This window comes from Ictidomys tridecemlineatus, chromosome 3 (assembly GCF_052094955.1).
Source record: "Ictidomys tridecemlineatus isolate mIctTri1 chromosome 3, mIctTri1.hap1, whole genome shotgun sequence".
NCBI classification, from domain to species: Eukaryota; Metazoa; Chordata; class Mammalia; order Rodentia; family Sciuridae; genus Ictidomys; species Ictidomys tridecemlineatus.
The window spans coordinates 42198723-42214662 of record NC_135479.1 but is presented as its reverse complement, the minus strand read 5'-3'; the positions used below and the strand labels follow the sequence as shown (position 1 = coordinate 42214662).

Below are 15940 nucleotides of genomic sequence, written 5' to 3'. Positions count from 1 at the left end.
GAGAGAGAGGGGTGGGGGTGGGGGGAGAGGGAGAGAGAGAGAAAGAGTTACCATGACATTTTCTGGAAAAGGAACAGAGCTGGGATCAGATTGCCATAGGGGAGGTCCTCCAGAAGTCCCTCCCTTTGAACAAGAAGTTGTAGGAGGCAAATTAAGAGAACAGAGCAAAAAGAAACCTAGTCTGTTAATTCCTTCTGCTTTACAGCTTTGATTAACCCATTTTGTTCCATCATCCTAATTGTGGACACCTACAAAAACTAAAATTGAGGAACTAACCTAGATGCCCTTCAGTAGATGAATGGATAAAGAAAATGGGGTATATATACACAGTGGAATATTATTCAGCATTAAAAGAGTATAAAATCATGGCATTTGAAGGTAAATGGATGAAGTTGGGAGAATATAATGCTAAGTGAAGTTAGCCAATCCCCCAAATAAAATGCCGAATGTTTTCTCTGATTTAAGGATGCTGATTCATAATGTGGTTGGGGTGGGGACATAGGAGGATTAAATGAACTCTAGATATGGTAAAGGGGAAGGAGGGGAGAGGAGAAGGAATGAGAGTAGGAAAGATGGTAGAATGAGATGGACATCATTACCTAAGTACATGTATGAAGACACCAATGGTGTGAGTCTACTTTATGTACAACCAGAGATGGAAAATTGTGCTCTTCCTGTCCTGGTGGGGTTCACTATCTATCTCAAAAACTTATAAATAAATAAAGTTATGACAGAACATGATTGGGGCTTAGAGATATAGCTCAGTGGTACAGCACTTGCCTACCAGCATATAAAAAGGCCCAGAATGTGGCTCAGTGGTTAAGCATCCCTGGGTTCAATCACCAGCATCACAAAAGCAAAGTAAAAAAACAAAACTCCAAAATTAATGCTGTATTAAGCTATATACTAGGAAGATGAGATCAATGTGAAGACAGATATTGGGGAATACCTCAGGAAAGATGATGCCTGAGTGAAGAATTAAGTCTGGAAAAAGGAAATATGAGCAAAAACTTGTGCTTGATAAGGCAATAGCCCCCAAATCTGTTGTAGAGTTTAAACTACAAGATATTTCATATTCTGCATTTTCTTTTTTTTTTAATATTTATTTTTTAGTTTTCGGCAGACACAACATCTTTGTATGTGGTGCTGAGGATCGAACCCGGGCCGCACGCATGCCAGGCGAGTGCACTACCACTTGAGCCACATCCCTAGCCCTCATATTCTGCATTTTCTGAGCAAGAGTCAAGGCCTTTTTCAAAGGTATTTATGAGTGAATACCAACTTGGAATGTAAAAACCCAAAAGTTAAAGTTTCAAAGCCTACTTAAGTTCTTTTAATTTTTTTGTACCAGGGATTGAACCCAGGGGTACTTAACCACTGAGCCACATTCTAGGGCTTTTTTAGAATTTCGAGACAGGGCCTAAGTTGCTGAGGCTGGCTTTGAACTCAAAATCTTCTTGTCTCAGCCTCCCTAGTCATTAGGATTACAGGCATGCTCCACCATGGAGCATGCCTGGCTTAAGTTCTTTTAAATCTAGGATTTAGAACTGTTAAACTAATATGTTAAAATACAAAAAAGTTAATTTTGTTATTTTTAACATGCACATCATATTTATAGGAAAATATGTTTTAGAATCTTTTCAATGATAATCTTTTCAATAAAAAAGCATTATTGTCAATATTAGTCTCTAATATTGATAATTTAAAAATAGTATTTATCACTTTTCTTTCCATGTTTCCTTGAGGAACATGAAAAGTGCAAAAGAGGAGCAGAAACAAATGACATGTGTAACCAGATTCAGAACCCTTGCAACACAGGGAGGGAGAACAGTTACTGAGCCTTGTGCCACACACATTGTTCTTGCTCTAATGTAGGGGCTGGCAATCTTTTTCTCTATTAGAGCCAGAACTGCCTTGTAGCACAAAAGCATACAGATAGTATGTAAATGACTAGACTGGCTTCATTTGACTCACATGATTTTGGTGACCATTATCCAGAAGTACAGGTCTTTAAAGAATTGATTTGAAAGTACCATGGCATCCTCCAACAGTGGAACCTAACCTGGTTTTGAGGCAGTACCTTCAAGCAAAGACCTTAAGAGTAAGGAGTGAGGGGGTAGGGCTCAGTGCTCAGTGGCAGAGCACTTGCCTAATGTATTGTGAGGCACTGGGTTCAATCCTTATCATCACAAAAAAAAAAAAAAAAAAAAAGAATGAGGAGTGAATTAACTAGAAAAATTTATTTTTTCCAGAGGGGAATTGGCAAGGGAGTAGTGGGGTTAAGGAACTTTCCAATGTAAGCCATGGACTGTGGAAGTCTTTTGGAAAGCTTAAGTGTCCTTTTTAAAGGAATAAGTATCCGTTCTTGTGAGAACCCAGGGAAACAAACTGCTCAGAGAGTGCTGGAGAAACAGGCAAAAATGCAGGATAAAGTTTTGACTTAACGGCCAGTCTGATGTTTATGGCAGGTGCTGGCAAATGTATGGGGAAATGAATCTATTAAGAATGAAGGGATTCAGTACTTCTACAAGATCTCTGATCTTTAGAAAGGGATCAAGGATGCAGCCATTTACTTAAAGTTCTGACTCTATTATTCAACAATACGGGAAGAGCTAGAATTTAGCATAGCATGTCTGATGGCTGAGCTGTTTAAAACCTGGTAGGAGAGACACATTTCTAGGACAAACAATTCTTTCACCTGATCCCAGGTTAGAAGTCCTAGGTCCCTTCCATTCCTAATTCCCTCGCGTGGCCCAGTTTTTTGAAACTACGGAGACAAATGGGATCCCAGGAAGCCTGTTGATTCAATAGGCCACCCAATTCCCGGGTTCAGGATGAGAAGGCTTTGAGAAAGGCATTGAGACTGAGCAACTACTCTGGTATCCTCTCCCCTTCCTCGCAGAGAGCAGGGAAGGCCGCCGCCCCCCCTTCTTCCCGCAGACGGGTCCCCAGAGCCTCTTCCCTTACGGGAACAGGCCATAGGAGCCCGGTTCCGCACCTGACCCATGCAAGAAACAATCTCCGGTCTGAACACTACCTGCTTGAAGCCCGCCGTTCCTCTGATGCGAAAAGCCCCCACTGAGGAAAATGGAGTCGTCGAACCGAGACTAGGAAAGGATAGTAAGGACCCACCACACGACCCCTCCGCCGCCACCGCCGCCACCGCCGCGGCTGCTGCGTCAACGTGCTACGTCACTTCCGGCTCCCTGTCACTGGGAGTGGGCGGGCTGTTCCTACCTCTCTTCTACCGGGTTCTCTGGAGTTTCGACGGAGGATGCGAAAGCTACCAGGTAGCATTCAGGAAGGCAGTTGCCAAAGAGTCCCCCAAACACAGCAAGGTGATCAACATCAACCTGAACCGGGGAGCGGGGTGGGTTCCTCAGACCGCTCTAGCCAAATGAACCATAAAGATCAGATCAAGGCTTCTTTACTTCCGCCTCTCAATAATTCCGCCTTCATCTTCCGGTTCCGGGGAGGGGCCAAATTTTCTTGGAGGATTAGGGACGCTGCGATTCACTTAGGATGGCTGTTTTACAGCTACTGTTGTTTGGGGGTTTGTGGAGCGTTGTGGGGGGGTCCAGTCTGGCTGTCGTTACTTGTGGATCTGTGGTGAAGTTACTCAATACGCGCCACAACGTCCGGCTGCACTCACACGACGTGCGCTATGGGTCAGGTACTGCCGGGGACCCGGTTTGGGTGGGCTGAGGAGGCCCGTAGATTCTGAAGGGGGCGGAGCCTCGGAGACTTAGGGGTCCCCTGGGGAGGCTCCTGAGGTCCAGAGAGGATGAAAAACGGAGTTGTTCTAAGGCCAGTTTCATCCTAATACCAGCTTCTATTTGGCAAGCTAAGTGCCAGGCAAATCGATATGTCCTTTCTTTTGTTTTTTTAAACCACAAAACTACATCTCCACCCTTTTTATTTTCTATTTTGGGGCAGGGTCTCACTAACTTGCCGAGACTGGCCTCGATCTTCTGCCACAGCCTTCTGAGTCGCTGGGATTACAGGCGTGTGCTACCATTCTCGGCATTTTTTTTTCTTTTTCAATTTTTTAACATTCCAGTGAGATAGATGCTATTGTTATCCTCGTTTTCAGGTGAGAAAATAGACTCAGAAAAATTAAATAGCTTGTTCAAAGCCTTGCAACTAAGTTTGATCCAAATCAGTTAAGATTCAAAACCTTTCAATTGCTTTTTTTTTGGAGTGAGGGTACTGGGGATTGAACTCTGGGGCACTCGGCCACTGAGACACATCCCCAGCCCTATTTTGTGTTTTATTTAGAGATAGAATCTCACTGAGTTGTTTAAGGCCTCACCGTTGCTGAGGCTCCTGTCTCAGCCTCCCAGAGCTGCTGGGATTACAGGCAAGCGCTAGCTACCGCACCCAGCCTTTCCACTACTTTGGGTTGTCACCAGTTTGGGAGAAAAATGATATAAAAAATTATAGTAAGTGCTATATCTCTGAAGTTTTAAAGTCCAAGAATTTACTCTTTGGTTACAACCCTCTGTCTTCTAGCTCACGTTGTCCTATCTTTTGGTCCCTTTTTACTCAATCTTAACTTCCTTTTAAAAAAGCAGAGGGGTGTGGTGGTACATGCCCACAATCCCAGCTACATAGGAGGCAGAAGCAGAAGGATTATAAGTTTGAGGCCATCCTGGGCAACTTAGACCTTGTCTCAAAATAAATTTTTAAAAAGGGCTGGGCTGGAGAAGTAGTTCATGGGTAGAGTACTAGCCTAGCATGTGAAACACCCTGGGTTTAGTATTGGGATTTAAAATAATAATAACACCAAAACAACCCCCCCCCAAAAAAACCCCAAAAACCCTTAAAGCAGTTACAGATATTGTAGAGCAAACTGCTTTGCTTTTTTTGGGGGGGATGGGGGTCGTGCTGGGGATTGAACTCATAGCCTTGCAAGTACTAGTAAACACTTTACCACTGAGCTAAAACCTCAGCCCAGGAAACTGCTTTTTGCTATATGAAATTAAAATATTTGATAATCAGTTACTTATGGGTCCATTCATTCAGGATAGATTTAATAAGCCCCTCCTGTGTGCCTGATATTGTTCTAGATGCAGGAGATGCAATAGTGAATCAATCAAGTTACAAGGAAGACAATAAAAATAGATAAATAGAAGTTCGAGGACTGGGGAATTAACTCCAATGGTAGAGCACTTGCCTAGCATGCACAAGGCCCTGGGTTTGATCCTAGCATTAAAAAGGAAAAAAGAAAAACAAAGTCTGTTGGTGAGGCGTGATAAGCATCTAAGATAACTTGGATGACTGATTATGTTGGACTATGCTTGTTCATTCAGTGATGAAGGAATTTCCTCAGATGGATTAATCTGTAATTCGTGTTTCCCAAAACATGTCTGACCAGTTTGATTAGGGAAGGAACTGAGTTGTTATTATTGGGATGTCTTAATAATCCTAGCAACCATTCAGTTGATACTCATTTTGTGTCAGGTGTATTGCTTTTTTAAATTGTCTTTTTATTTTTTGGTACCAGGGATTGAACCCAAGTGGCACTTAACCACAGAACCACATCCCTAGCACTCCTCTTTTTGAGGGGTTGGGGGTACTGGAGATTGAATTCAGGGGCATTTAACCACCGAGTCACATCCCCATTTAGAGACAGGGTCTCACTGAGTTGCTTAGCATTTCATTGTTGCTGAGGCTGGCTTTGAACTTGTGATTCTCTTGTCTCAGCCTCCTAAGCCATTGGGATTACAGGTGTGTGCCTCTATGCCTGGCAGGAGATGCAACAGTGAATCAACCTTTTTTTATATTTTATTTAGAGACAGGGTCTTGTTGAGTTGCTTAGGGCCTTGCTAACTCACGATCCTCCTGCCTCAGCCTCCCAAGTCACTGGGATTAGGCATTTGCCACCATGCCAGGCTTAATGCTTTTTAGTTTGATATGATTCTCTGCTTTAGATCTACTGAATTAAAATAGAGGTGATGAGATGCCTAGCATAAAAGTCTGATAGTTTCAAATACTCTTTAGGTGGTTCTGATGGGCAGCCACATTTGAGAACCAGGTTCAGTCTAGAATACAGAAGGATCTCTGCTGAATCTGAGATACAAAGTTATGCAACATTGTTGAATGGTGATGGTTGAAGAGTGATGGGAGTAGATGAAATTACCCAGGATGACTATGGTTCGTAATATAAGAATTACTTGAGAAACTTGTTAAAGATACAAATGCTTTTGTCCTGACCCCCAATTAAGAACCTCTAATACAAATAGATGAGGTCTATGGGCTGGGGTTGTGGCTGAATGGTAGAGTACTTGCATAGCACATGTGAAGCAATGGGTTCAGTCTTCAACACCACATAAAAATAAATCGTTAAAAAAAAAAAAACAATCACACACTTTTTTTTTTTTTAAGTTGAATAGAGATGAGGTCAAGTTATAGAATTCTGGATAATCTCAAGATTTAGGGATTGTGGGAGTAAAAAGTGGGTTGAATAGAAAGTGTGAAAGGTAAGAAATAAAAAGTAGATTATGATTTAGTAAACATTATTGTGCATACTGAGACAGCAAAAAAGGAGTTTAGTTGCCTGCCCTCCTCCTTTTTTTTTTTTTTTTAAGATGTACAAAGTCATAAGCAGGTTGAAAGAACCCTGTGGAGTGGAGCTGATAGTTTGTTGCATTTACTCAAAGGAGAAGTACAAGGAACAGTGTTACACAGTAAAAGGGAAATATCAAAAGCTTGTGGTTAGGCAGGTCCATGGATCTCAAGGCAAAGCTGGGAGGTACAGGTGAGAGTATTTAAGGTAAGTATTTGGGAAATATGAGATGCCTTCAAAGAAGGGTTGTACATAAGGCCTAGCAGGGGGAAAAAAAATCCCTAGAGTTTATTAGAGAGTAGCCTGTTTGGAGGAACTTGACAGAAAAAGCTGGAAAAAGAAAGATGTCATTGGGCTGGGGCTGTAGCTCAGTGGTAGAGCGCTTGCCTAGCACGTGTGAGGCCCTGGGTTTGATCCTCAGCACTACATAAAAATAAATAAATGGAATAAAGGTATTGTGAAAAAAATTCTTGGAGTGGGGGAAGATATCCTTACTGTGGGATGTACTGTGATGGAGTGACTGTTAGTTCTAAGATCAGGTTTCCTAGGTTCAGTCCCAACCTTGTTAGAATTGCATAACCTTGGGCATACTAGTCAGCCTTTCTAACACTCCAACATAAACTGAGGATGATAATAATTCCTATCTAAGAGAATAGAGGCATGTATTAAATAAGAATATTCAAGCAAAGGACTTGGGTTAGTGCCCGATACCTGGTAACTGCTCAGGACATATTAGGTACAAATTATTATTTGTATATATTTCCTTTTTATTTTTTAAATTTGTAATTGTAGATGGACAGCATGACTTTATTTGTGTATTTATTTATTTTTTAATGCAGTGCTAAGGATTGAACCCAGTACCTCATACATGCTAGGCAAGCGCTCTGCCACTGAGCTACAGCCTAGCCCTCCTTTTTATTTTTAAGTCTACATAGCTACTTTTTTCTTTTTCTTTTTTTTGGTACTAGGGGTTGAACCCAGGGGTGCTTAACCACTGAGTCACATCCCTAGCTCTTTTTATTTTTTATCTTGAAACAGTCTTGCTAAGTTGCTTAGAACCTCATTAAGTTGCCGAGGCTGGCTTTGAACTTGTGATTCTCCTACCTCAGCTTCCTGGGCTGCTGGGATTACAGGTGAATGCTGCTTTTCCTGGCTGTAGCTACATATTTAACTCAGTGCCTTTTAACCTGCAGAATTGTACCAGTTAAGGCAGGATTAACCAAATTTAGATGTCCTCAGAGTAATTTTATAATGTACTGATAGACTACTTAACAGGAGTTTCAGAATTATTATGGCTTCTTGGATTAAAGTTGATGATATAAAGTCATTTTATTTTAATTATAAAATATAAAAATTTTTATTGTAATGCATAGTAAGCATTGAAAATATTACAAACATGTTAAAATTATATACTTAGATACCTGACATATATTTGGGATTATCCAGTCTAGTACATACATGTAAACATTGCCTATACTTAAAAAAACCCTCACATATTTGTGGATTTGTATCTAATTCTTTTGATGCAAATTCTTGGAAGTTTTTGATATGGCACTCCCTTAAGTATAATATATGATAATTAAAACTACAGTATATGAACATTTAATATTTTCGTAAATATTTTAATGTCATAGAAAAAATATTACCAGCTGTAATGTTCCCTCCCCATCCCTCCTGCCAGTTTTATGACACAGAGCACATTTTTAGAGCCATAGAATTAGGTTGAGTTTACTTGCTCTCTCTTTTTTTTTCTGTTTTTGACTGTAGGTAGTGGCCAGCAGTCAGTGACAGGTGTAACCTCTGTGGATGACAGCAACAGTTACTGGAGGATACGGGGGAAGACTGCCACGGTGTGTGAAAGGGGAACCCCCATCAAATGTGGCCAGCCCATCCGACTGACACATGTCAACACTGGCCGAAACCTCCATAGTCACCATTTTACTTCACCTCTTTCTGGAAACCAGGTGAGGTGGCATCTAATGGATCACTTTGCTCTGTAATACTTGATTCTCTTGTTTGAGCTCCTGGTTCTTAACCCTTTCCTTTCCAGATGTAAATGTTCTTTTCTGCAGACCTGGAGAAATGACTTTCGTAAGTGTGAAGAAGGTTATTTCTGGCCCCATGGAAACTTTGCATCTAGATAAAAGTCAAGAAATGGAGGGAACAGAGAATAGTTATGAATTAAGTTCTGATAAATTCTGCAGTAAACCCAATGTTTCCAAACTTGCAATGAAAATGATTATTATTTAAAATTTTTTTTTTTAGTTATAGATGGACACAGTACCTTTATTTTATTTATTTTTATGTGGTGCTAAGACTCAAACCCAGTGCCTCTCAGGTGCAAGGCAAGTGCTCTACCACTGAGCCACAACCTCAGCCCCAAAATGATTATATTTTTAATGATGCTAACTAACCACATTGGGAAAATGAATTTTTGCCACTTTTTTTCCCCCTGGTGCTGGGGATGGAACCCAGGACCCTTCCGCATGCTAAACTGTGCCCTAACAATGAACTACACACATAGCCTCTCTACCACTTTTTTAATCCTTGAGCTTTCAGGGGATATAAACCCCTTAATGACTTCTTCCCTCTGGCACCCCCCCCCACACACCTCACATAGTATTAGCTATGAGCATCTTACCTTAATAAGGTACAGTTGCTAGAATTGATGAAATAATATTGATACATTATTTCAACTAATGTACATAGATTATTTTAGTTTCCTTTTAATCTAATGTTTTTTTTTCTGTTCCAGGATACCACATATATTTAGTTGATATATCTTGTTAGGATCCTCTTGGTTTTGACAGTTTTCTAGCTTTCCTTGTTTTTGATGACCTTGACAGTTTTGAGAAGTGCTAGTCAGGTATATTGTTATTGCTCCTCTTTTGGAATCTGTCTGACGTTTTTGTCATGATGAGACTGTGTTTATAAAGGGTTTTGGGAGCAAGGTCACTGAGTTAAAAGTGACATTTTCCTCACATACTATGAATGATACCTGTTATCTATGTGATTTAAAAAAATATATTTATTTTTTGGTTTTAGGTGGACACAATATCTTTATTTTACTTTTAAGTGTACTAAGGATCAAACCTAGTGCCTCATGCATGCTAGGCAAGCACTGTACCACTGGGCACAACCCCAGCCCTATATACATGATTTTTGATTGCTGATATTGACCTTGATTACCCGACTATAGTAGTGTTCTAGTGAGTTTCTCCTGTAAAGTTACTCTTTTCATTTAGGCCAAGACAGTAGAATTGCATGTTGATAAAATAAGTCCAGTCTACAGTTGGAGTAACTACATAATTTATGTGGGATTTTTCCATATGGAGGTTTTTGTCTCTTTTCCCCAGTTTATTTATTCATTTATATCAGTATGAACTCTTAGATTTATATTACATATTTTTTACAATATTATTGTCTTCACTTTGTTGCTCAGATTATTCCAACTTTGGCTATTGGGGAATCTTCCTGTTGTCTGTTATATCTATTTGACAGAATCTCATTGTGTGTGTGTTTTAAAGCACTTGCTTATAACTTTCTAGCACTAAAAGATGCTTCAGGTTCATTTTGCTTATTGCTTGCCCCACTCTTAGACTCCTTATTTCTCCTCAGAGCCCTGTTTCCCTTCATTGGAGAATGGTGTTAGAACTAAAATCTAGACTTTATATGAGCTTATTGCTTTACTGGGATATTATTTCTTTTAGGTCCTCTTAGCGGACAGCAAAGAAATACATGTGTGTATACTAACTCATACGTCTACACATATATACTGATATATTTAGCCATCTGTGTATTGTTAAACATGAGCTCTTATTGATACCTCCAACTCTAATCCATTACTACATTTATCATTCTAGCATGTTTATTTGTAAATCCCTGCTGCAACAGAGAGGTACCAGGCTTCCACCATCCACCATCCATTTCCTTCTTCAGTTCCCATATACAAGTATAGTTTTAGAATTGTTAACTGGAACTCCCATGGGATACTTATTTTATCAAGTATGTGTTCTGTGTTTAAGGTAGTTCCTTTTGTCTTTAGTTATATAGATTTCCATTTTCAAAGTTCTGCTTTTTATTATCTAAATTATATAGTTATTAGTGTACATTTAAGTCAGATGTTTCTGAAATAAATTTTTTTTTTAATCATCATTGTGTAGAAACCCTAAATATTTGGCCTGCAGGAGAATGAGATTTCATTGAGGAAAGGAATATAGAGAACCTGCTATGTTTTGTTCACTTAGTATTTATTGGGCATGGTGGTGCACACCTATAATTTTAGTGACTTTAGAGGCCAAGACAGTAGAATTGCATGTTCAAGGACAACCTGGATAACATAGCAAGACCCTGTCTCAAAATAAAACATAAAAAGGACTTGGGATGTAGCTCAGTGGTAAAAGGCCTGTGGGTTTAAACTCTAATAGCAAGAAATAAATAAAGCCAAGTAACGACAGTTATATAAGGGCTGGGGATGTGGCTCAAGCGGTAAGGCGCTCGTCTGACATGCATGCGGCCTGGGTTCGATCCTCAGCACCACATACAAACAAAGATGTTGTGTCCGCCAATAACTAAAAAAATAAATAAATATTAAAATTCTCTCTCTCTCTCTAAAAAACAAAAAAACAAAAAAAACAGTTATAAAATACTTTAATAGGCCAGATATAGAGGCATGTGCTTGTGGTCAGCTACTTGGGAATCTGAGGTAGAGGGATTGCTCAAAACCAGGGGTTTGGGTCAACCTGGACAACTGAGCAAGAACCCATTTCTAAAGAAATAAAAATGTTTTAAGACTATAATAGAAAATAAAAGGCAATATGATACTAATTGCAAATTAAGTGTTTGAACCATAATTTTATGACAACTAATTTCTTTTTCTCTTGCATACTTTTTGTGTTTTCTTGGGTTTCCCACCCCCCTGCAGGTTTATTTTATTTTTTACAACACTAGAAAGACTGTCATTTGTTATAGCCTTATTTTTCTTCCCAGTGTCTCCTTCTACTCTTCAAGCCTATGTGTCAGCCATGCTAATGTTGCCACCTTCTATGTCTTCCAGGAAGTGAGTGCTTTTGGTGAGGAAGGTGAAGGTGATTACCTGGATGACTGGACAGTGCTCTGTAATGGACCCTACTGGGTGAGAGATGGTGAAGTGCGATTCAAACATTCTTCCACTGAGGTATTGCTGTCTGTCACAGGAGAACAATATGGTCGGCCCATCAGTGGACAAAAAGAGGTGCATGGCATGGCCCAGCCAAGCCAGAACAACTACTGGAAAGCAATGGAAGGCATTTTCATGAAGCCCAGTGAGTTGTTGAAGGCAGAAGCCCACCATGCAGAACTATGAGTCCAGAGGCTCTGAGCTGCTTTCACCACACAGTGTTCATAGACATCTGCTGCTTCACCATGGGATCCCTGTCACAAGTACCCTGTGTAGCAGCCATGTCCCCATTGAGATGAAGATGACAATAGAAAACAGTGGTTGTGTTTGGAAGCTGTAGCCCTTTGCATCTGAATTGGTTGTATTCCCAAACTTGGGTCAGGCCTGAGCAGAGGACTTGTTGAAGGTGCAGGCGCTTTTTATTCATACTGGTTTTAAAAAAAAAAAAATACTAAGGGAATTTCCTCTTAGCTGGGAAATTTTTACTCCTCAGGGGCTTGGCATCATGGATTGTTTAATGACTCCTCTTTTTTGTTTTTCAGTGCTAAGAATTGAACCTAGGGCCTTGCACATGCTAGGCAAGTGCTCTAGCATTGAGGGAGACCCCCAGCCCACATCATGATGTTCATATGTATGACTTTTCTCCTCATGTGTGTGACTTTTCCCCTATTTTTCTTTCTCCAAAATGACTTAAAAAAATTCTAACATTTGTCACTGTGTTGTTATTTACTAGGTGTGCTATTTATTGAATTGCTTAATCCTTAAGTCCCAAGATTCTTTGAGATGCTAGGAGTCTTCAATATAGGCCATTCACTTTTTCCCAGGTGCCTCATCTTTATTAGATTTTTGATTAATTATGGCTAAAGACTGTCAAAAGAATACAGCATAATATGTAGCTGATGAGGGGCTGGTGTTGTGACTCAATGGTAAAGCACTTGGTTAGCACGTATGAGGCACTGGGTTCCATCCTCAGCACCACATAAAAATATTTAAAGTTATTTTATAAAAAAGAATATTAAAAAATCAGTAACTAATGAAATGTTTCACTCTGAATCTTATTGCAAGTGCAAAAAGAAAAAAGGCATAGGAAGTAGAAAAAAACCAATATTGTATCTCTTACCTCATTTCATCTTCAGTAAAGTGTCACAGGATAGATATTTTTTTTTGAGAGAGAGAATTTTTTAATATTTATCTTTTAATTTTCGGCGGACATAACATCTTTTTATTTTATTTTTATGTGGTGCTGAGGGTTGAACCCAGTGCCCTGCGCATGCCACGTGAGTGCGTTACCGCTTGAGCCTCCTCCCCAGCCCTATTATAATTTTTCAAAAACTTTTTTTTTAACATTTATTTTTCAGTTGTAGTTGGACACAATACCTTTATTTTATTTACTTATTTATTTTTATGTGGTGCTGAGGATCAAACCCAGGGCCTTGCATGTGCTAGGTGAGCGTTCTACCGCTGAGCCACAATCCCAGCCCTAAATATTATAATTTTACCAATTTATAGAACAGTGAGTGACAATTGCCTGAAATCGTGTGTGTGTGTGTGTGTGTGTGTGTGTGTGTGTGTGTGTGTGTGTGTGTGTCTCGCGCATGCCTGGAACTGAATTTTTTTAAATGTATATTTTTTTAGTTACATATGGACACAACATCTTTATTTTATTTATTTAATTTTATGTGGGGCTGAGGATAGAACCCAGGGCCTCACACATGCTAGGCAAGCACTCCACCACAGCCCCTGAACTCAATATCCTTATTTTAAGTACTTATTTATTTTTTTGTGGTGCTGAGGATTGAACCCAGTACTTCACATGAATTCTGAATTCTTAAAAAGTAGTAAATTTTGGGATAGGAATCCAGCTGTGTCTTATTCACTCTTTTTGCTACACAACAACTGTGTTTAGCTCTTGGAATACAATCCTCCCTTCCTCTTCCAAAGAGAGGGATATGTTTTTAGGAAAAAGTGGATGGGAACATTTTTAATCTCACCTCTTTTCCTTCTTTCCTATGCCAGTTAATTCCAGAAAGTTAGCTCCTGTATCCTTCAAACATGGTAGTGGTGAACAGAAGTAGCTGCCATCTGCTGGAATTTTGATTAACAAGCTTTTATATTTTTAGAAATTTCAGGCTTTCTTTTTTCTTTTTTTTTTTTTTCTCTTTGCTTTAAGTTGTTAATGTTGAACAATTGACAATCCATTCTGTGCCAGACATGGCTTATAACTTTAAAAGACTTTTTTTTGGTACCAGAGACACTTAACCACTGAGCCACATGCCAACCCTTTTTATTTTTTGAGATAGGATCTTGCTAAGTTGCTTAGGGCTTGCAAAATTACTGAGGCTGGCTTTGAACTTGTGATCCTCCGGCCTCAGCCTCCCTAGCATCTGGGATTACAGGTTTGTGCCACCTAGCAAGACTTTTCTTTTTTTGGCAAGGACTTGTTTCAGAAAACTGGGGTCATGAATTAGAACTTCTCTGCCTTTGCCCCTGCCTTTCTTCCTTATTCTGCTTAGGTTGCATTGATTTTTTTTAGGACATCTTCTAAAATAAGTAGAGAAATAGTAAAACAGACAAATAATAGAAAATTCAAGGTATGAGATGGTTGGGAGTAGGCATTATAACAGTCTGGAGGGGAGGATTGGACATTGGATTGGACAAAGGGGAATAAAGGGAGGAGGATGAGAATAGGAAAGACAGTAGAATGAATCGGACATAACTTTCCTATGCTCATATATGAACGCTCTATGTGACCAGAGAAACTCTTGTACAACCACAGAAGGGATCCTAAGTTATACTCTATGTATGCATAATATGTCAAAATACACTCTACTGTCGTGTATATGTAAAAAGAAAAAAATTAAAAACAAAACTAGTCTACGGAGAAGGAAGGAAGTGATAAGTATTTTAGCTGAATAAAGGAATCAGATTGGACAAGATGAAAGTAGGGAAACATGTTTGCAAGGCACTCTTCTTTAAGAGTTGTTGGACATTCTCTGAGGACATACTCTGATAGAAGCCTGGAGAATTGAGGATAACATAGAAATATAGTGCTTGAAAGACAAGTATGACTTTGAAAGAGTGATGGGGCCCATGGGGATATGTGAGATATGTTTGTGAAAATTAGGACGTTACACAGTGGGACACAATATTTCATAATACTTATTTTGAAACCCTCAGAATTTCTTTAGGTTGTATTGTATTAGTAAATCATTCAGTTACCCGTAACAAAACAGCAAGTTTAAAGGACTTTTGTCCAATTCCCTCATTTTGCAGAGAAGGAAGTGGGCAAAATTAATCCTAACTGAATTGACCTTTAATTCTTATTTCATGTAATTATGTATGCTTCCTAAACTATTGCTGAAGGACAAGAACAATACTCACTACCTCTTTAGTATCACTTTACCCCCCTTCCTAGGTCGTTTCTGTTATACACATTGCATTACAGAAACTTTCAATTTCTCCAGTGAAGTGTCCAGATGGTTCTATGCACATAGTAGGTTAATTCGTATTAATTGACCATAACAATATTAAGACAGTAATGGAATTAAAAAAAATAGGGGTCGAATCAAAGTGTGAAATATATCAAGAACTATGTAATGTTTTGAACAATCAACAATAATAAATAAATAAATAAATAAATAAAATGTGATATATGATACAAATAAAAAAAAATATAGGGGTCTCCCTTGAGGATGGAATAAGGTGCAATTTCTGAATTGTCTCCCCAGCACTCTGCTTCTGGGCTAGGGATTGAAGCTAAAGCCTTACTACCTGCTAGGCAAGTGCTGTACTTTTAAATTACATTCCCAGCTCTTCTAAGATCTTTTAATTACCTCTTGGTTTCCCCCATCATTTTCAGACAGCATCCTTGAATGACAGAGGAGTGCTACTACGTCTGCTTCAGGGGTATAACTTTGGTAGATTCTTCAATCCAGGCCCAGAGCAGACAAGCATACCCTGTAACTGACCTAGGAAATCCGCTTTGAGAATGGAACTCTTCGTGGCCAAAGTAAGCCAACCAGGTCACCCACCAGCAGCCTGAACAACGCCCCGGGCTTCTCGGTCCGAGCTCTGTAGGGTGCGCCCAGGGCGGGGCGCTTGTGTCAGCTGGATGGTCGCCGGCACCCGTGTCATTCCCTTCGGAGCCACGCCCTCACTCTGTGCAAGCGCCAGTTGGCCCTCTTGACTCATGAGGGGGGCGGGGCGGGGGGAGA

General features: G+C 39.7%; 2 protein-coding genes and 1 long non-coding RNA gene across 5 annotated transcripts in view; 1 reads left to right on the top strand and 2 right to left on the bottom strand.

The window, feature by feature from the left end:
- The window catches only part of Supt6h (SPT6 homolog, histone chaperone and transcription elongation factor), a 31975-nt gene extending 28797 nt beyond the window's left edge, over positions 1 to 3178 (bottom strand). Inside the window, exon 1 of one of the 2 annotated variants that reach the window (XM_013359797.4) lies at positions 3038 to 3178. The gene's annotated coding sequence lies outside the window, so the exon portion shown is untranslated. The remainder of the gene's footprint in view (positions 1 to 3037) is intronic. The other variant, XM_078042553.1, reaches the window with a different exon arrangement.
- A 25-nt stretch (positions 3179 to 3203) lies between these two features.
- Positions 3204 to 12435, top strand: Sdf2 (stromal cell derived factor 2). Of its 2 annotated transcripts, none has more exons than XM_078042561.1 (3): positions 3204 to 3338; positions 8336 to 8532; positions 11625 to 12435. In XM_078042561.1, exons 1-3 carry the CDS (start codon positions 3275 to 3277, stop codon positions 11910 to 11912), a joined length of 549 nt encoding a protein of 182 aa, XP_077898687.1. In that variant the 5' UTR covers positions 3204 to 3274; the 3' UTR covers positions 11913 to 12435. The 2 variants fall into 2 exon arrangements, with proteins under 2 accessions (XP_077898687.1, XP_005327884.1); XM_005327827.5 differs by lacking the exon at positions 3204 to 3338 and adding an exon at positions 3462 to 3673.
- LOC120884172 (uncharacterized) lies at positions 8177 to 15891 on the bottom strand. Its single transcript, XR_005726450.2, has 2 exons — positions 15695 to 15891; positions 8177 to 8704 (listed from the first exon to the last, which is right to left on the bottom strand). It is a non-coding gene; the product is annotated as an uncharacterized LOC120884172 (long non-coding RNA).
- Between the last annotated feature and the right edge of the window lie 49 nt (positions 15892 to 15940).

Bases quoted from the DNA above. Each gene is read 5' to 3' on its own strand.
- Sdf2 (XM_005327827.5), top strand. From the start codon at position 3,523: ATGGCTGTTTTACAGCTACTGTTGTTTGGGGGTTTGTGGAGCGTTGTG. The intron at 3,674-8,335 runs GTACTGCCGGGG...TTTTGACTGTAG, and splicing joins CGACGTGCGCTATGGGTCAG to GTAGTGGCCAGCAGTCAGTG. The intron at 8,533-11,624 runs GTGAGGTGGCAT...TATGTCTTCCAG, and splicing joins CACCTCTTTCTGGAAACCAG to GAAGTGAGTGCTTTTGGTGA.